Source organism: Nomascus leucogenys, chromosome 13, assembly GCF_006542625.1.
Source record: "Nomascus leucogenys isolate Asia chromosome 13, Asia_NLE_v1, whole genome shotgun sequence".
NCBI classification, from domain to species: domain Eukaryota; kingdom Metazoa; phylum Chordata; class Mammalia; order Primates; family Hylobatidae; genus Nomascus; species Nomascus leucogenys.
Genome location: NC_044393.1, coordinates 103,992,923 through 104,013,142, shown reverse-complemented (window position 1 = coordinate 104,013,142; position 20,220 = coordinate 103,992,923). Strand labels below are relative to the sequence as shown.

General features: G+C 58.9%; 1 protein-coding gene across 2 annotated transcripts; it reads left to right on the top strand.

Annotated features, from left to right (window-relative positions):
- The first annotated feature begins 7,721 nt into the window (after nucleotides 1-7,721).
- Nucleotides 7,722-19,850, top strand: SHH (sonic hedgehog signaling molecule). 2 transcript variants are annotated; one of them, XM_030825767.1, is made up of 4 exons: nucleotides 10,829-11,000; nucleotides 13,153-13,281; nucleotides 13,436-13,697; nucleotides 19,585-19,850. In XM_030825767.1, exons 2-4 carry the CDS (start codon nucleotides 13,243-13,245, stop codon nucleotides 19,821-19,823), a joined length of 540 nt encoding a protein of 179 aa, XP_030681627.1. In that variant the 5' UTR covers nucleotides 10,829-11,000; nucleotides 13,153-13,242; the 3' UTR covers nucleotides 19,824-19,850. The 2 variants fall into 2 exon arrangements, with proteins under 2 accessions (XP_003280908.2, XP_030681627.1); XM_003280860.2 differs by lacking the exons at nucleotides 10,829-11,000; nucleotides 13,153-13,281; nucleotides 19,585-19,850 and adding exons at nucleotides 7,722-8,166; nucleotides 16,302-17,163.
- Nucleotides 19,851-20,220: the final 370 nt, after the last annotated feature.

Genomic DNA, 20,220 nt, shown 5'->3' with positions numbered 1-20,220 from the left:
CCTGTTCCCTCCCAGTGGCCCTGTGAGTGGACAGTGAGGTCTCGGCGGGAGCCTCAGCCTCCTCCTCCAGAAAGTGGGGCAAAGGGGGAGGTCGGCCGCTCTGCAGCAAGGGAGCATGGGCGCTAAAGGCCCTGCACAAATTCAGCCCCGCTCGGCAGTGCAGGCTGCTGCTGTCCAGGGGAGGGGGCCTCTAAACTGTGCAAGGAGTCGTGGGGCAGGGCAGGGCAGGAACACCACTCTCAGGCACCCCTGATCCTCGCTCTTCCCAGAACCTCGGGACTACTTCCTGCCTGGCCCAAAATGCATGGCCCTGGGTACTGTGGTGTCTCTCTTCCAGGTCATCTCCTATTTCCGTATGTCCAAGTGGGGCTCCCTACTCTGTATTCCTGGTGGAGCGGGTCCTCTTTCTACCTTCCTCCCTCCCCTTACCCAATGACACACCCAAACAGAAAAGTGCTGAGCGCCACATGGAAGCTTCCGGAAGCATCACTGCCCACAGAGAGAGTCAGAGGGCAAGCTGTCAGCCAGGTCATCTGAATTTGATTTAAGGCCCTGCCACAAATCCGGCGTGTGATCCCAGAGGAGATATTTAACCTCCCTGTGCCTCAGTTTCCCCATCTGTGCAATGGTCCCCCCTTGAAAGGGTTGCTTGTATTAACACATTAAAATTTAATCCAAGAGCAATTCCAAGACATGACCAACACTGAATAAGTATTACTATTACTATTACCCAAAGTCACCAGTCCAACTTCCCTTCTCGCTGAGCGCAGCTGCCTGGTGAGATGGTCGATGCGTAAAGCCCACCCGTCCGCCTGCCAGAGAAAGCTGGGATCTCTTTGCTGTGTTCCTTGACTGCAAGTCAGTGGTGTGGCTGGGAGAGGAGCCCCGGAGCCGCCCCGATAGAAGCATCACCCCTTTGTCTGAGCACACATCTCACAGCGCTGTGCCGCTGCCAGGCCAGGCCCCGGGAGCCCAGAGCCCCGCACGGTCTGTGGACTCTGCTCCCACTGGGGTTCTGTGTGTGATCCCAGGAGTGCCCTGCACAGCCTCCCTCTGGAATGCTGCTTCTGTCCTCGTACGGGGAATTCCTCCGCAGGAAACACAGGTCCTTCTCTATGCGCCCCACAGCCCCAGAGAAAGAAACAGGAGTGCCTGTCAACAATTCCCTAAACATGAGAATAACGTCAAAATTACAAGCACAAAACCTGGCAAATCATTCCGGTTCTAGCAGCTTTTTTCAAAGCCCAAATGTGTGTTCGGCCCTCAGTTTCCCTTTCTGTGCCCTTCTCCCACCTCTGGATGGACCCAGCCCCTGCCCCACACATTCTCCCTGCACCTGTGGTGCCCGGACCTCAGCCCCTAAAGCTGCCTCTGCTACCAAAACAGCCTTGGCCACTGATGCCCCCGGCTCTTCATTTTGCACATTAAGAGGGAAGTGGGCTGGATCCCCTCTCAAGAAAGCAGAGAAGGGAAATACTCCTTGGAGAGATGAGGTTGGGGGGCCTTCCGTGCCCCTCAAGCCCCTGGGGCAGCATTGCCCTGTCCCCCCGGGAAGCCGACCCAGCAGGTCCCTGTGGTGATACCTGGGTCCCCCCAGGGAGCACGCCGGCTGGCACTCACTCGAGTGAAGGACAGATCCAAGGCCCTAGGGCAGGAACGGCTGCTGGAACCAGGCTGACCTCCAGTGTGGGCGGGGCCATGACCCAATGGATGCCACAGGAAGGGGCAAGGAGGGGGTCACTCTTGGGTCCCGTCTTGTAGACACAACAAGAACTGGGGTGCGATGAGGGTTGATTCTTAGTTTTCTTCACTCTGCAGAGGGACCGTTGCATGAGTTCTCCTGAGGCTAAGACCAGGGGCTCATAGAACCCAGGGCTGGACGGGCTTCTGGCGTTGGCACTGTTGATTTTGGCACCGTTGACTTCAGACTCCCACGTTGCAGATAAAGAAACAGACGTCTCGAGGGGCTGCGTGGCTTGCCCGGGAGCTTGTGGGTGGAGCCCTGAGGATCTCCTTAGTCCACACAGAGCACAACCCTCCTTCAGCACAGCCCAGTGCATGGGGGCACCTCCAGATAGTCTCTGACCCTACAGGGATGTTCGAGTCTCTAGAAAATACAGCCCTGAAGGGCCTCGGGGACCAGGCGCTCTGACTGCGGAGATCCCAGGCGACATGGGAGCCCACTGCTCTCAGGCTGAGTCATGACAGTTCCGTGGCCCAAGGCAGCGTGGAAGTGGGCAGAGCAGAAGCGGGACGGGTTCGGGGCACAGGGCACAGGAGCGGCCTCGGTGACGCTGGTTCTCTCAGTGGAACTTGTGGCATCAGCTGCCGGCCCTGCCTGGAGGATCTCAGCTTAGCTCTGCTCCTGTCAGGAAACAGCCTTCGTGCAGGAAGTGGGGAAGAACAGGCTCCGTGGCTTCACTCGTCGAAGAAGAGCAGGTGTGGAGCCAACCAGGGAGCCCTCCTCCAATGGGAGTGGCTGAGCTGGCTCCGGGCGGTTCTGGGAAAACGCTGCTCGCGGCAGTACTACCCCAGCACGCCCCAACACACAGCTTCATCCTCACTCCTCCGAGGCACCCCAGCCTCCAGGCACTGCATGTGTCCCAGTCACATTCACCCCTCACCGTACCCCCTCCACGCGCTCTCCAGAAAGAATCTAAAGCTCACACATGCACACCCCACAGGCCTCTGACCACTGCTGTCTGAAGCTCTGCGTGCAGCTCCGTGCCAGGCCCAGCTGGGCAGACGGGGCCCAAGGCACACAGGCATCAAGCAGGACTGGGGAGCATCCGGGGGCTGGGGGGCCAAGCAGATGGAGCATCCGGAGGCTGGGGAGTGTCCAGGGGCTGGGGGAGCAGCAGGGGGCTTGGAGCTGGCAGTTGCACCCACATCTCCCCCTCCCACGCTTGCTCCTGGGTTCTGGGGATTGCCATCAGGGAAGTCAGCAAAGGAGAAATTCTGATTTGAGTGCTCGGGAGTGAGGCCTCAGCACTGCCTGTTGGCTTTTGTTCAGCCAGCCCCCAGGTGATTCTCATGTGCGCAAGGGTTTGATGCATTAACTATCTGGGGCACCTGTGTCTTAACTAGGCTCCAAGATGGAAGGAATGATGGTCTCGTGGAAGGATCTCTAGGTAGCTGGGGTGCAAGGAGCAGCATGCAGACTCAGGGTCCCCTTCCTCCCTGGGCACGAGGCCACCTGCCCACACTGTGCCTCCCTTTCCAACTCCTAAACGTAGCTTCAGGCTCCCCTGACAACAGTGCTAGACCACTTTGAAACTGTACAGAGGCACACACCTGAGGCATTATTTAGACCTAAGAAGTGCCCATTACTTCAAATGAAGACGAAGTGACTCAACAAAGGCAGGAAATGGTCTAAAGAGAGAAAATCAGCTCAAAGTCACACAGCAACATAGTTCAGGCTGCACGTTCACATCTCAGCTGATTGCCTGCCTTAGGATGTCTACTTCGACAGAACTGGCTGTGTGATCTTTCCAGTGTCCCCAGAAACTGCAGGGTCCTCATCTCTCAGAGCCTGCAGCCTTCATGCATGTGAGCCGGGTCTCCACGGGGCTCCACGGGGCTCCACGGGGCTTGGTGCGCAGGCGGACAGGCATGAGGGCGGGAATCCCAGTCACCAAAGTGTCTCCTGCACCCTGCTTCACAGAGTAGCCCAGGCCGGGAAGAAGCCAGGCTGCACCCACAGTCATGGGGCCTGTGGGCGGCTTGGGGGTGGCCTGGTGCCCGCTGCACAGCACTGCTGAGAAACGCTGCACAGTGGGCACCCAGCAGAGCTGGCTCCACAAGCCGGCCATGGTCCCCCGAGGCCTTGTGTGTCTTGGCAGCTGCCTCCCAGCTGGCCTGCCCTCAGCGCTGGTGTCATGAGGATGTGGCTGCAGGAGTCCAGAGAGCCCTGCAGCCACCCCAAAGCTCCTGGGCTTTGGCACGGAGAGGACAGCGTCTCCTCAATCCACCTGCAGCCAGGCCACAGTCAGGGTGCTGTGCAGAGTGTGGCTGGGTTTCCTGGACTATCCAGAGCCTGAGCCCTCCAGGAAGCTGGAGACTCACATCCCCAGGGCCCGGGGATGGGGAGGACCATGGAGTTAGGGGAAGGGGGCTAAGGTGCAGCATCCCTCCCAAATTCAAAAGGCCCTGGATGCAATCACAAGAGAACTGGAGTGCAGAAGTTCCATTGGCCAAAACCGGGAAAATCCAGAAAGAAGTGGAGACTGGATGGCTGGATGGAAAGAGATTGCGTGGAATTACTATAAGGAAGAAAAATCAAAGGGGAGGAGGACATGAAAGATTAGGGCCAACCCCAGAGACTAGAAACAGAGGCAGCATCTGGAGACGCTCGGCAGGCGGGCTCCAGAACTGCAGGGCCCAGCGGGTACAAATCTGGAAAGGAAAGGGGAGATAAGGGGGGCACAGCAACTGCTGACGGGGCCAGGGGAGGATGAAGCAAGGAGGCTGCCTGGCTTCCGGGCCTCCCGACCTGGGACTGCGGGGATTTCCCAAACCGGCCAAGCCCGAGCCGAAGGCAGAGTGAGGAGGCCATCTAGCGGCAGGGGCCGGAAGGAGGGGCAGGGGCAGTGCCCAGGAGGGAGCCTGGGGGCTGGGGCAGAAGAGGAGGCAGCTTCTGTCCTCAGCAGGGATGCTGGGCAAGGGGTGGAGGTGGGGGAGTGTGGGGGAGGGAAAACTGGAGGAAGGAGCGAGGGAGGGATGCGCATGACCCCAAGGAAGAGAGGCAGAGCCCAGGTAGGTGAATAATGGAGCCCCAGCATGTCCGGATGTCTGGCCTTGTCCGGGAGGCTGGGGTTTGGAGCCTCTGCTGGTGCGGGGAGGGGGCCAAATGGTCTGGGGGCGGGGAAAGGCAAAGAGATAGAGCCACCTGGCTTCTGGAGGGGAAGGCAGTGCTGGGCGGTGGGGAGTGGGTGGGATGGAAGGACAGGGAGTAAGGGGCCGGAGGGCAGAGCAGCAGCTTCTCTGGGGGGCTCAGTCAGCAGCCTGGTTCTAAGACAATACCCATAACTGGGATTGCTTTCTGTGCCAAGCTCCCCTCAACCCATGCAGGGGGCAGGCCCTCTGAACTTAGGCGTGGGGGCAGGCTTTCTGCCCCATCATTATTTCACTCTGGAGGATCGGCCAGTCCACAAGGGGGGCGGCCCCTGACGTGCTCTCCAGGGTGTCCAGGGCTCTCTGGAGATGGAGGAGAAGGAGGGGGCCTCACGCCATCCCTTACGGCAGGGAGGTTTCAGGAAATGCCCTGAGTCACTCAAGCTCAATGCCAAGCCACGTCTTCTCCCTGCGCTCTGCCACGAGGGAGCTGACCACACCTGGGGGCACCCCACGTCCAGCTGTGCCCACGTGGAACTCTGTGCAGCTCAGGCTTTTGCTTCCAAAGCACACCCCACCCACCCTGCCCCTCGAGGAGGTGAGCTGTGTGCACATGCCACCTCCCGGCGGGGCTGCACACCCAATCTCTCAGGCCCCGGGGTGGCAACCCCTGTGGGGGGCCTTCTGCCTGCATTTGTAAGGGAGTAAGTAGCAGGGAAAGACAGGGGGAGGAGGAGGGACTGGGGCAAGAGGAGATGCCAAGGGTGGAGGGCAGGGCAGTCAAAAGGTTTGCAAGTGTCCCACTGGGCCAGGTCGCTGGTCCAGCCCAGGCACCACCCAGTGATGTGACATCCACATGCTGTGCAGGTAGACGCATCAAACAGGCTGGCCTCCTCTGGAGAAGACACGGGTCCTGTTTTGTGTCTCTTTTTACTGGGAACAGGACAGGCAGCGCAGACACACCGCCTGGAGAATCCCTGGGCTCAGCTGATCTCCGGCTCCGCTCAGTGGAGACTGCCGGGGCCTGGTCAAGTGGACACTACCCCGCCCCCCGCCGCCCCCCGGCACTCTCCTCCGGGGATCATGATTCTTCACAAACCGTGGAAAGGAACAAGAAAGAGAGGTGGGATGGGGAGCCTGAGTCAACCTCCCCGAAGGGACCCAGACCACCGAATCTTGTTAACGCTCAGCCTCTTATGCCCAAGACAGATGTGTCTTAAGATGCTCCTGTCCTTCTCTCCCCCACCACACACACAAAAAGTTGATCTGCAAAGGGAACTTCTGGAAACTTCCATTGTTTGAGGGCTGAGCTTCACACGGGGCCTCTCCCCCTCCACTCCAAGGGCCCGGGGTCAAGGGAGAGTGTTTAAGTTCACAGGGCCACATCTGAAGCATCTGATGACTCCTGGGGTCGGCATTTCCCCTCCACGTAAATAACCCTCACTCTCTCATCCTATGCTAGAGGAATCACTGTATATGAGTGGGATGGGGGTTGAGGAAGGGAAGGCCATGATGTTAAAAAAAAAAAAAAAAAAGCAGGGTTGGCGGGGAGCTTCAAATTTTATTTTCCTGGTTTACTTAGGACTTTTGAGATTTTTTCCTTTTTCTGCGAAAAGGGAGGTGATTATAGACTCAAAGATTGCCAACTCCTGGGCACTGTGCCCTCTTTCTAGGAAGCCCCTCATTAACCAGAACACTGTTCCCCCAGGGCCCCTGACCCCTTGGGCTGCAGCCCCTAGCACCTGGTAGCTCCTGTGCCTGGAGACTGGTGGCCTGCTGAGCCCCCACACAAGGCCAGCTTTGCAAGGAGCCTGAATTCCACATTCAGCTCATCCCTGGCTCTGCACTTTGCTCTGATCGATCGTAGGGGTTGTGTGAGCACAGCTTCACCCACTCGCCTGCCCCCCCACACCCTGCAATGGCCTCCACACACCCAGCGCACACACTGGCCCCCACTCTCTGCCCTGTGCTGGGGTGCGGCCCCCAGACCTACTTTGCCCATCCACTCTGACGCCCGCAGTTCACTCTGTACCTGCCCTCGAGCACGCCTCCATCCCATTTGCAGAGCTCTACAAAAAAAAATGTATTAATTGAAGCACAATAAAAGAGCAGTATTTTTACATTTTCCTAAGGCGCTTAAAGCATTTCAAATACCAGTGCTTTAAGTTATGGTCACTCATAATTATCCTGGGTCCACAGAGGCTCAGTCTTCAGGAGGGCTCAGTCCTCTTTCTTCAAAATGCAGGGAGACCCAGCCTGCACTATCAAGTCCCTGGGGAAGAAAAATTAAATAACAGCTGGGCAGCTGTGCCCCTCAAATGTGTGAGCGACTCTGTGCTTGACGACTGAAGCTTGGGGGGGGTTAAACTGTCCTTTAAAAACTTAAGTTGGTTTTAACTGAAGCACCTACCATTCCAGGGAAAGTCAGGGGGAAACACAAGGATGTACACAAAGCCGGGAGTGACTGCTGTTACCACAAGACATGTGCTCCTCCCTCCCGCCCACCTTTATCTTAGGAAAGATTTTTTTTTTTTTAACTCGAAGCCTTCAGGTGAAAATAAAGCAACAGCAGCAACAGAAAAAAAAAATGTAGTCTTCTTCAGGGTTAACATCAGAAGACAAGCTTGTGCGGCTTTGGCCAATCAGATGCGCCCCTGGCAGCTATAATATAGTGCTAAAGGCAGCCTCTCTCACAAGCTCTCCAGGCTTGCTACCATTTAAAATCAGACTCTTTTTGTCTTTTGATTGCTGTCTCGCCACCCAACTCCGATGTGTTCCGTTATCAGCGGCCGGCAGCCTGCCATTCCAGCCCCTGTCTGGGTGGGGAGCGGTGGAGAGTCCCCCGCAGCCGCGGCGGGCAAGGTTATATAGGAAGAGAAAGAGCGAGGCAGCCAGCGAGGGAGCGAGCGAGCGGGCGAGCCGGAGCGAGGAAGGGAGAGCGCAAGAGAGAGCGCACACGCACACACCCGCCGCGCGCACTCGCGCACGGACCCGCACGGGGACAGCTCGGAAGTCATCAGTTCCATGGGCGAGATGCTGCTGCTGGCGAGATGTCTGCTGCTAGTCCTCGTCTCCTCGCTGCTGGTGTGCTCAGGACTGGCGTGCGGACCGGGCAGGGGGTTCGGGAAGAGGAGGCACCCCAAAAAGCTGACCCCTTTAGCCTACAAGCAGTTTATCCCCAATGTGGCCGAGAAGACCCTAGGCGCCAGCGGAAGGTATGAAGGGAAGATCTCCAGAAACTCCGAGCGATTTAAGGAACTCACCCCCAATTACAACCCCGACATCATATTTAAGGATGAAGAAAACACCGGAGCGGACAGGCTGATGACTCAGGTAGGAACCCAGCGCCGGGGCGTGGAATGTGTGGCTTTCCAGGGGGTTACGAGAAGCCGAACACTTCCAGACTTAACTCTGTTTGCTCTTCGGGCAGATAGGAAGGTGATTTCACCCGCTCCTTCCCCACCCACCTGCCCGCCTCCCATCTCTTCCTCTTCCTGGAGGAGAATGGAGGTCAAGGGTCCAGCTGGAGAAGTTTAGGGTGTGGTGGGGGTGAGGACGGTAACAGACGTGGTTCATTATGGCCCTGATTTGATGAGTCTTCCTACAATGGCCTTCCCCATCCTACCTCTGCCCTGGCTTGTAACTTGGGGAGACCTTCACTTTGGGGGCGTCGGCCCTTTCCAAGTCAGGAGTGGAAATGGAAGAAGAGGGTGGGAATCCCCCTCCCACAAACATGAAGTGGCCTCCGGGCACTGTACGAACGAACGAACGTAGCCTTGGGCATTGGAGCTCAGAGCCCCCACGTCTCCCGTTGCCTCTGTGGTTTGCCTTCCCACTACTACCCCCACCCTACACCTCCCCACCAAAGAATTCTCAACTGGAAAAGCCAGGAGGCGGTTCTGACAAAAGGCAGGGGCTCCAGAGCAGACTCCGCCCGTCCCCGGGTGCCTGGCTGTATCGCAGAGCTGGCTTTGCGATTGCATGTCCGCAATTGTGCCCATCAGAGTGTGAATGTATTGATATTTCTTTAAGGATGCTCTTTCGTTCTTCCAAGCCCGAGGTACCTTAGGGGAGGGACTTAGAACTTATTGGCATTGCATCACTTTAGTTTTCAACCTGCTTGCATAAGAATTAAGAGCGAATAAATATTAGTGTGGGGGGAGGGGAAGCTAAGCAAAATATGAATTCCTCTCTCTCTCCCCAACTCCTTTGAGATTTCTGAGCTGCCAATCTCCCAGCCAATTCTAGACTTTCTGAAACTCCATGCACGTATAACTGAAGCCAGAAATGGGTTTCCTTGCAAATATAGGTCAACATCCTTTTTATTGCCCTATTAAAATATTCAAGTCCTACCTTTAGGGCTAGGTGCGTACAGCGGCTGATGGAGTGGCGCTGGTGGGGCGCAAGTGCAGGGGGAGGGTACTGACGGCAGGGAGACAGGAGCTACCTCCGGGCCGCCCTGCTTCCCGACCCGATTCCCAGGCTTGCTTGAGGCCGAGAAAGGCGAGGGGCAGGCAGGGTAGCCTGCTCCAGCTGTTGGAAAGGAGAGGAATGGGAAATGGTCCTGATTTCCTTGCTCTCCCGCATCTGCTCCCGACCACCTTAAATCTGGACCGCGAGTGTGGACGCGCGCGCCAGTGCCAGAGAGCAGCGCGATCCACAATTAACTCTGCACGGGCCACGGGGTGCCCGGTGCGTGCAGCTGGCTGGAGGGAGTTCTCCGGCTAGCCCGGGGCGCCCATCCTCTCGTCACCCTCGCTCCCCGCGGAGGAGGGGCCTTGCCAGGGTCCCTCGGAACCCGAGAGGAGGGAGGCGCTGCGGAGAGAGCGGCGGGGGCGTGGACACCCGAGGTCCCAGAGCCAGACTGGGTCAGCTTCTGCCCTGCTCTGCGGGAGGCCAATACCGCAGAAGGGGTCCTGGACTCGCACGCCTTCCCAGGGCTTGGGCCTTGCAGCCCTGCTGCAAAGCTGCAAGCGCACAGAGCCGCGCAGCGAGGCAGACGCATGCAGCCCCACTTACTCCCGGGTTATCGATCCCCCGCGGCTACGGTTTCAGTGCGCGCGGGGCTGGGCTGGAGCCGCCGGGCTCTGCCGCTCCACGCGCGGGAGCGCAGGCACCGCAGGAGCTAACAGCAGCGCCGGGCTCGCTGTAGTGACCCCGGCGGCGGGGGCGCGGAGATGGGGGCGCCCGCGCAGGGGCCGGGGCGCAGCGCGGGCTCCGCCGGCCTGCCCTGGGACGCGCCCCCCTCCCCAGTCCGCCGCCTGCCCGGCCTCTGGGCCTCCGCGTCCCAGCCGGAGCCCCCAGCCTGGGGGCCTCCCCCCGACCCCCGTCCGCCCTGCCCGGGGACGCAGAGCCCAGCGGCCCCGCGCCCGGCCACTCTCGCCGCCGCGCGCACAGGCAGCATTTGAACTTCTGACCTTCTGTCAACTTCCCTCAGACGAACGAAACGAAAACAAATACTTTTTTCCTTGGGCAGTGGCTATTCCCGTTCCCAACACAAAAGGAGGGGGAAGGACGGCCCAAGTGGGGGTTGGGTGAGGAGAGCCAGGCCGGGATTATCAGGCGGTCGACCCCACAAAGGTCCCCTAAAACCGAGGGGGGTAGGGGCTGGCAGTCTGTGAGGTATCCCCGGTTGATCCCTCCCCTACCTTCCTTCTCCCGATTCCAGGAGTTAAGGGTGGGGGAGGAAGGGATGGGGAAGGCGGAGGCTCGGGTGCTGAGGGCAGGGGCAGGGTGAAGGAGGCGGCAGGGGAGCCCCAGGCCCGCGGGAGGTTTGGGGAGCCTGCTCGGCCGCCCTCATTTTAAATAACCACCTAGGCTCTGCCCCAGGTGCGTGACCCTCCTCTTCTGTCTCCCTCCCTGTCTCTGGGTCTCTAATGTGACTGCCGTCCAAGTCCCTCAACCATGGCGAGATCGTCCCCAGTGGAACTTTCAGAGCAGTTCTGGAACGCAGGAGCTGCCAGTTAATATTAACCCGGGAGAGGAAAGCGCAGACAGACACGCTCTCCCCGCGCGGGCCTAGGGTGCCAGGCGAAGGTGCTGGCGGCCAGGGGGCTCCTAAGGGGCAGGAGGCCAGAGGGCCGGATCTGAAGCCTGGAGTGGGGTCCCGAGCCGCTACACTGAATAGATTTAATGTGCGCTCTGGGTCCGCCAGGAAAGACGCTCAGGTGTGGGTTTGGGGAGGGGCTGTTCCACCAAGCGTGGGGGAAAGGACAGTGGAGAGAGGTGCGTTTAGGGGCTGGGGCTGTCTCGAAGTTGGGACGCCCCCGCCCCCGCGCTGGGGGAAGCCCACCGGCTGCTGGCGGTGACAGTCGCCGGCGCGGCTCGCAGATCAGGGAGGTAGGCAGGAGCTCCGGCGTGGGGAACAACTTGGCCTCCGCCGACACAAAGCCCGGCCCCGGCGGCCCTGCTGGGCTTCACGGTGGCTGCACAGAGTCGGGCTTGATTCGCGGCACACGACCCAATGAATTAATAACCGGCCTGGGCTTCCCGGCTTTGCCTGCGACAATCCCGCCCAGAGCGGGCGGAGGAGAGGCCGCCAGCCGAGGCCGCGCGGAGCCCGGGCCGGGGGAGGGCGCGAGGGGCGGGGGCGCCAACTCCGGCAACCCTCGGCCTCCGCCCCTCACTCGCGCAGCCACCTCCCGTCGCGGCCCGGATCGGCCCGGGTCTCCCTGCCCGGGGTCCTCCATGCCTGCCCAAGTGGCGCAGCTCACAGAGCTGGGGGCCCGGTCCTCCTCACCCTGCCGCCCTCTCCCTGGCTGCCCTCCTGGGGAGCTGTTTAAAGCTTCTTCGGCGCAGCCCCAGGGGAGGGAGCTGCGGTGGGGTGGGGGTCTTGCATGGGGGTCCGTGTGCGTGTTGGTGGTGTGCGCCTGCGCGCAACAGGCCTCACATCATAGCTCTACACTGACCCTGGTTTACTGATTGATTTTCATGTAAAACGCGTTCAATCCTCAAGATGACCTCACTCAAACTCTGCCCTTCCGACTTTTTTTTTTTTTAACTGCTGGCAGGCCCACAAACATGCAGGCACTGACCTGTTACCAGGGCGGCCCCCAGCCCTACCCCAGCCCCAGTTGTTGCATGTTTAACTCTACAACCATATTACTGGTTTTTATTGCTGCCAGATACACAGGACTTTTCCTGTTGCGCAATGTGTCACGTCCCCTTAAAGCGCGGCAGCAGTGGGGCCAGCGTCCTCGCCCCACCCTCTCGAAAGAGTCTCCCCACCTACGCTACAGTTAGGGCCCTGGATAGAAGCTGTCCTTCCATCGCGACAACCAGACTCCAAGCAGAGCATCCTTCCAGACTAGAGGAGGTTAGAGGTCAGCCCCGCCCTCTGCAGAAGTCACCTTGAAATTGCCCCTCGGCCTCCACTTGGCGCAGCTTCTTGGGGGATGCCACCATCGTCATCTGTGCCAGTTCCCCCTCTTTAAATCCCGTGTCCCACCAGCAGCAGCAGGGTAAACATCCAGGAAGCAAGTCAGTGCCCCCCCACACACACAGTGGATTCAACTGCTTTCTGTCGCATCCTTATCTGAGAGTGACCCAGGAATTCCAGGGGAACCCCCACAATCCGAATCCCAGGTAACCCCGTCTGCATCTGCCTAGTCAGTGTTTCCTGCCTCCTACCAGGCAACTTCCTGGGAGACTCCGCAGGCGGAGGACCCGGAGACCTCAGGCCTTCCTATCTCCCCTCCCCCTCCTCTCAAACCCCTCCCCCTCCTCCACCTCTTCAGTTTGCTCTTCAAACTTGCTGGACACCATTCTAAGCTGGGGCCAAGAAAACAAGAGGGGAGGAAGGGAACAGGTTAAAGAAAACAAGAAACGCAATCAGACCACAGAAAAGCCAGGCAGAAAAGAGTTCGACGGGCAAAAAGAATGTGGCTGTCCAGATAAAGAATGTCTGTCCCGGCCCCGGCCTGTGCTGCAAGTGGTAACTCACCTAGCCGCCTGCCACCCAGGCTCCCGCCCACCCCGCAGCCCCGCCAGCGGCTTCTCGCCTCCCCTCTGCCTCGGATAGGGTTAGGGCCTGAGGCAAATAAATGCAAGGCCTTCAATTCTGGAGGAAGTGCGCAGTGCATTTTTCTTTATTTCTGGGAACTTGCACCCAGGTCTCTGTCAGGCCTGCTGTGAGGGATTCTACGCGGGGAGAAGGTGGAGGCTGCGCAGGTGGAGAAAGGGGCCCCAGAAGGGGGGCTAGAAGTGGAGGGCAACGTGCGGGCGGGGCGGGTATCCCAGAGGGTGCCCCTGGAGGGTCCCGTAGTTGATGTCTTAAACATGCAGGTCACTTGTTTCAGAGAAACTTTATTTGCTTCTTAGGCCTCGCTAGGAGCATCGGCTGTTTCAGGACCTGGAGAAAGGCCCCCAGCTCTACCCTGAGAGGACGTGCTCCTCCACGCTCCTCCGCAAATGCTGCCCCTCTTCCCCAGCCCAGGGCCCGGCTCTTCGGTGTGTCTGGGCCATTCCAACCCCCGTCTCCCCACCTCTCCGCATGGCCCTCGCGCCTTGAGACTGGGCAGGGCAGGCTGATGGAGGGGCCGGGAGGGGTGGCGGCCGCCCAGGCTAACGTGTCCGTCGGTGGGGGGTCCCCTTGTCTTCGCAGAGGTGTAAGGACAAGTTGAACGCTTTGGCCATCTCGGTGATGAACCAGTGGCCAGGAGTGAAACTGCGGGTGACCGAGGGCTGGGACGAAGATGGCCACCACTCAGAGGAGTCTCTGCACTATGAGGGCCGCGCAGTGGACATCACCACGTCCGACCGCGACCGCAGCAAGTACGGCATGCTGGCCCGCCTGGCCGTGGAGGCCGGCTTCGACTGGGTGTACTACGAGTCCAAGGCGCACATCCACTGCTCGGTGAAAGCAGGTAAGCTGGCCCTGGCCCCCCGGATCCGCCTCACGGAAGGCCATTGGTGGACCCCCGGCTTGATTCAAGGGAAAAAGAAACCTGGGGGGAGGCTGAGGGCCAGGATCAGGGGCGCTGGGCGATGACTGCGTTTCCGCGGTGGGAACCTGCCCTGTGAGGTGCCGGCCCCTCGAAATCACCCCTACCTTTGAGGCCACAGAGCCCAAGGTTCTCCATGCCCCGAGGTGGGGTGCTGTGGCTTCCTGCCCGCTTCTGAAGCCCCCACTGCAGGGGGTGGGAAAGCGTGACTGGGGGAGGGGCGCCAGGCCCTTCCAGGCGAGGGAAGGCAGCCCTGCGCGGTTAGCCAGTCTGGGCGAGCTCCTTCCTCTCGTTTAGGGCTTAAGAACCAACCGCCCCCACCCGCTATCCCAAGCGCAGGGGCGTCTGTCCTGCCCCGGAGCCCGTGTCCTGGCTCCTCCCCGCCGGGCGCCCGTGGATCCTAAGCTGCCTTCGCTCACTCGCTCAGCCTTTGGGGAGAGGCCCGGTGGGCGGCAGTAAACCCAGGGGTAACCACCTCCAGCAGCTGGAGGCCGCGCGCCCGGAGCCTGCGTTCCTACTGGGAGCCGGGCTGGGACGCCCTGGGCGGCGGACAGGCCCCGAAAAGCCGGCCCGAGTCGGCGCGAGGCTGCCTTCTCTGGGCCTGCAACGCCACACGCTGTTGCTGGCGAGGAACAGCCGTGGAGGAGGCGCCATCGCGCGCACGCAAACCTCCGGCCTGAGGCTGTGTGCACAGCGCTCTTCTCTGCCCGCATAAATTGGCGCGTTTAGCAAAGCCGCTCACGGTGAATTTCGGGGAAACTCTGCCTTCCTCAGCCCCCTTCCAAGTTTCCCTACTTGTCTCCTAAATTCCATGTTAATGGCAATATGATAGTAGGAAAACACTTTTAAGCTGTCAAGGCACACTTGTAGGTAAAGGCTAGAGTGGCTTCTCTATTCTCTATCTATAAAGTCCCCACAGAAAGCAAAGGCGTGGAGCGGGGGCGGCAGGGGCAGGTGTGCGGCCCGCAGAGCTCCCGGCTGCAGGGAGGCAGGAGGCGGCGCCCCCACCTCGCGGGCTCGGCGGCGGCCCCTGGGCCCAGGGCGCGCCCTGCGCAAAACCTCCTCCCCGGCTCCCTGCCCGCGGGGTCCCCCTAGCGGGGGTCCCCGGAGGCCTCCTCCCAAGTGAGCAGCGCTAATCCATCCCCCCGGATCGCGCCGGGAGAGCAGAGCCGCGGCGCGGGAGCCGCTCATTGGCATTCTGCGCACACGGGCGGGGGCGCGGGGCGCAGCGTGTCAAGCCGGGCCGTGCGACTCGACGACTCGGGCTCGCCAGCGCCCGGGGTCGCATTCCGGGGGGCTACGGAGGGCCTCCAACGGCCAGCCCCGCACTTCATGCCAGAGAAACCGATGAGAAGATTAAAAGCCCCCTGTAATTCCAGCAGGAAGATTCTTTCTGGCAATCTCTATTTGCAAAAAGCATGATCCCGGAGATTGGAATGCAAAGAAGACGGCCCTCCCCTCCCTCCTCCCCGGCCCCCTGCGCTCCGCCCCAACTTCAATTATTGTCCTCGGGACAGTGAGCCTCAGAGAGCGACAGAGGGCTCGAGAAAGCGGGTAGTCAAGGGGCCTTGAGACGCGGCGCTTCCAGCGCTCCGAACAGGCCCCGCCATTTAAAATTCAAATACACATCTTGAGTGCTTGGAAGAGAGGCCTGGCTGTGCAAATAGTGCTTGTGAATTGCACACGGGGGGGGGGGGGTTGCACCTGAGCAAATAGGGAGGGGGAGGCCCGCGAGCTGGGGACAGAGTGAGCTGAGAAAAGGGAGGGGAGAAAATGGAAGTGTCCCCTTCCAAGAGTGTCTCCTGTTTATCCCAGAAATCACAATGACAATGCTGGGCCCTTTATTGGATTTTAATTAGAAAATCCACACAAGCCTCGGATTTTCACACCTCGGCCAATCTCTGGAATGTTTGTCCAGTTGCTACAACTACTGCAGCTATTTTGCACTCCCCGCCCCCGCCCCTCCGCAGGCCCACGCCGAGGCGCGGCAGGGTGCTGCGGGCAGGCGGGCAGGCGAGCCAGGGGTTTCCGCCGCGCAGCCCGGGTGCTGAGCGCGAAAGCAGGCGCCGCGCCCCGCGCGGGGGCAGGAGGGAAGGAGGGTGCGCCCGGCGCCCGCGGGAGCTCAAGGAGGCTTCCTGAGGAATCCAAGTGCAGAGCAAACACCCTCTGGATGGATTCGCGGAGAGGCCGGGTGTGTGCGGAGCTGGGGGTGGGGTTGGAGGAAGGCGGAAGGAAGGAGTGTCACCGGCCTCTGCAGGAAACGCCAGCCAACCTCTGTCACCGCCAGCCCAGACTTAGAGAGTCGTTAAGGAATGTGCCTGCGTCGGAATCCTGTCCCTGCGGCGGTGGAGTTGGGGGAGGGAGGTCTGTGCGGGACCCGCCTGGAATCAATCGCCCCGCCCCGCGCCTTGGGCACCCCTGGCCTAGGCGCGCGGGCACCAAGCGTGCGCCCTCCTCCCCGAGACGCGCCTCCCTCTCGGAACTCAATGCCCTGTCCTCTCTTCTTTCCCTTCTCCTCACCCGCAGAGAACTCGGTGGCGGCCAAATCCGGAGGCTGCTTCCCGGGCTCGGCCACGGTGCACCTGGAGCAGGGCGGCACCAAGCTGGTGAAGGACCTGCGCCCCGGGGACCGCGTGCTGGCGGCGGACGACCAGGGCCGGCTGCTCTACAGCGACTTCCTCACTTTCCTGGACCGCGACGACGGCGCCAAGAAGGTCTTCTACGTGATCGAGACGCGGGAGCCGCGCGAGCGCCTGCTGCTCACCGCCGCGCACCTGCTGTTTGTGGCGCCGCACAACGACTCGGCCGCCGGGGAGCCCGAGGCGTCCTCAGGCTCTGGGCCGCCCTCCGGGGGCGCACTGGGGCCTCGAGCGCTGTTCGCCAGCCGCGTGCGCCCGGGCCAGCGCGTGTACGTGGTGGCCGAGCGCGACGGGGACCGCCGGCTCCTGCCCGCCGCTGTGCACAGCGTGACCCTACGCGAGGAGGCCGCGGGCGCCTACGCGCCGCTCACGGCCCAGGGCACCATCCTCATCAACCGGGTGCTGGCCTCGTGCTACGCCGTCATCGAGGAGCACAGCTGGGCGCACCGGGCCTTCGCGCCCTTCCGCCTGGCGCACGCGCTCCTGGCTGCACTGGCGCCCGCGCGCACGGACCGCGGCGGGGACAGCGGCGGCGGGGACCGCGGGGGCGGCGGCGGCAGAGTACCCCTGCCCGCGCCTGGTGCGGCCGACGCTCCGGGTGCGGGGGCCACCGCGGGCATCCACTGGTATTCGCAGCTGCTCTACCAAATAGGCACCTGGCTCCTGGACAGCGAGGCCCTGCACCCGCTGGGCATGGCGGTCAAGTCCAGCTGAAGCCGGGGGGCCGGGGGAGGGGCGCGGGAGGGGGCGGGGCGGGGCAGCAACAGCAACGCAAAGCAAAAAGACACTCGGAAAAGGCGCACGAACCAGACTGAGTTCTGAATAAGAATAAGAATAAGAATAATAAAGTAGGACAGTCCAAAGTAGACTCTAAGGAAACAAGGACCCCGGGAAGTTTTGTTGTTGTGTTTAGTTGATATATATTTTTTGAATTTTTTTGGTTATTGTTTTATTTTGGTTATTTTTTCCTCCTCTCCTGGCTATTTATTTGTTTGGTATGAATAGATGTTTTAAATAATATGAACCGGACCTTCAAGAGCCTTAAATAGTTTGTTTCTTGGATAATTTATTATGATCATGTGAACTGTACTCACGGGGGAAAGATTATTTTGTGAGGCCAAGCAACCTGCTCAGAGTCTATTTTTCTACATGTCCCTCGTCCCGGCTGTCAGAAAGCAAACCTCTGTCCCCGCCATCCCTCCCTTCCATCTCCTGCTTCTCAGCAAGTGCAAACTCAAACGTGCTTCATGGGGGTCCACAAATTATATTTTTATACACAGAATTGTAAATTAGATTTTTTGAGAGATCAATACTTAACTGAATTACATTTCATTTTTGAAATAGTGTAAAATATGAAAATATATTATTTTAATTTAACTAGTTTCCGATGTAACAGCCATCTCCTCTCGTCTTTATGGTTTCATATTCCCTTTGTATTCACCATTTTGCCACATTCTTGGAAGCCAAGACTGTTACACACACAACATACACACACACTTTTTCTTTTTTTTTTTTTTTTTTTTTTTGGACAAACTGGAAGAACTCTGTTATTTTTAACTTCAAAGAATTTATTAGAAAATAATATTTTTTAAAAGCGCACATAGTGACGAGCCCACGAGGATGGAGCCTGCAGTTTGTACAGAGAAAACAAAGGATGTTTTTGCATTAATAAATTGAGAAATAACTGCTGTAAATTTACTAAAATGTATTTTTGAATATTTTGTAATAGTTTTATAGAAATAAAATGTGCCATGCACAGACCGCTTAGTATCTAATAACTAAGAATTCCTGTTGCAGCCCTTTTTCTTTTAGTTTTTGGCTTCTTTGTTTGGGAAACCTAGCGCTGACAGGAGCTCTCAATATTCTATTTAGATGTGTTGCTTATACTGTGAACTCAGACTGACTGACTTAGGTAACCAAAGTAGGCACACAAACCAACTTGTTTCTTCTCATGGCTGGAGAAACCTCAGCTCTGTTTGTGCTTCTCTGATCTGTAGGGAGGAGGCTCATTGCTGCTTTCTGAGGTCCTGTTGTGTCCCTTCCAGAAAGCATCCTTAGAAGAGAGGACCTGGTTTGGTCTTCTCTTAAGCTCCTATCCTCTTTTCTTGAGTGTCCCCTTAAATCCGAGTGGCAAGCCCACAGTGGCGAGGGCCAGTCGCTGGAATGTCGGGGCTGCTGTTGAGGTCCTCAGGCTACGCTGGTTGTCTGTGTCACATGGCGGTCAGGCGTGGACTTTGATCCCTGTTGAGTGAGCATGCTGTTGTGGGCACTGGACTGGGGAAGGTCCTTCCATGCTTCATGCTGCCTTGGAGGTTTGGCCAAGAGGGTCTCTGCCCTTGGAGGTTGTCAGGGTCCCAGGTGGAAGACTACTCCCAGTTCTTCGGCTTACGGAAGGTGTCTGCCATGCTTTGTGCTTTGGGCCGAATCATCTGAGCAGGCTGGGCCTTGGAAGGGTTGCGCTGCATGAGCTCGGGGCCTCCTAGCAGCTGGAGCCTGTGTGGAAGGCGGTCCACGCTTAGGGAACAGGAGTGAACAGACTTCAGCCCCACCTGGCAGGGGCTGGCTCCCGAGGCTGGGCCCAGTCCCTGAGGGTCTGCTCTGCTGAGGGTCTGCCCTTGAGTGGCCTTTCGCAGAGGGTGTGTGACCAGATGGGTGGCCCAGGGCCTCTGGAGCCTCCACGGGGCCGGGCCCTCTGCTCAGGAGCATCCTCAGCCTTTTTCTGCAAAAGACTTTTCTTTGGTGTTCTAGGTGGTCAGCAGGTTCCAGGCTGGTGTTTACAATCTCGGAGGAAGTGCGATGGTTTCTGTTCTTTTGACAGTTCAGTCTGATTTCAAGTCAGTCAAAAGTGAACCAGAAGCACTGGGCACAGCAGCTCCTCTGGCTGTGTTGACAGACCCGGCAATGTGGCCGTGCAGCCCAGACGATCAGAGAGAAGCCGGGCGTTGACCAAGCCCCAAGGTGCCTGAGGCCATGATGCAACTCTGCTGGTGACCAGGGCACCTTGGAGCAGAGCTTCACCCACATGGGAAATCCTGACTCTTGGGTGGCACTCCCTCCTGGACAGGCCTGGTGGCAGAGTGTCTGTGCTGCTGGGTGCTGTCCCCAGCCCTCCTGGTCCATCTTCTTAAGATCCGTCCACTGCTTTATATTTAAAATTCTCTTTTTCACAGGCAAGGAAAGGAAACCACTGCTTAGAGAAACTAGGTACAGGGCATCGAGAGGGTGCAGCCCAGCCCCGCCAGGACGAGGCGCCGACTTCTCATTCAGGGTTGACGGAGCCAAGAGTTTGTGCAAAATGTACGCATGGTGGTTGCTGCCAGCCTCCCTCATGACTAAATGCATATCTATTCCTGTCAAAACGTGTATCAGAATGTACTTGAAACTGTTATCTTTGTGCTCTATTGTTTGAATAATTAAAGAAATTACAGAGACTCTCTTCAGTGTCTGTTATGTGGCAGAACCCCGCTCCTGAACTGTCATCTGTGTTTCTCATCGTCTTCCAGGAGATAGTGCTGGGACCGTGAAGGAAATTCTCATTGAGAGTGCAGACTCCATTCTCTCAATGGGTGGGTTTGGTCAGGCTTTGGGAATTTTTACTGGTGCCAGGAGGCAGGCACCTGACTCCCCTGTCTGAGGGAGTTGACAGAGCTGTCAGCATCACACCCGCATGGGAAATATGGGGCAGACATGCAGGGAATGCCGGTCAGTTACAAGATTTGGCAAGAAAGCATCAGAGTGCCTGCCTGGGAGGCGGGCGGGCCTGCGGGGAGCCAGCTCATCCTCGGCGCACGTGCTCCATCCTTCTG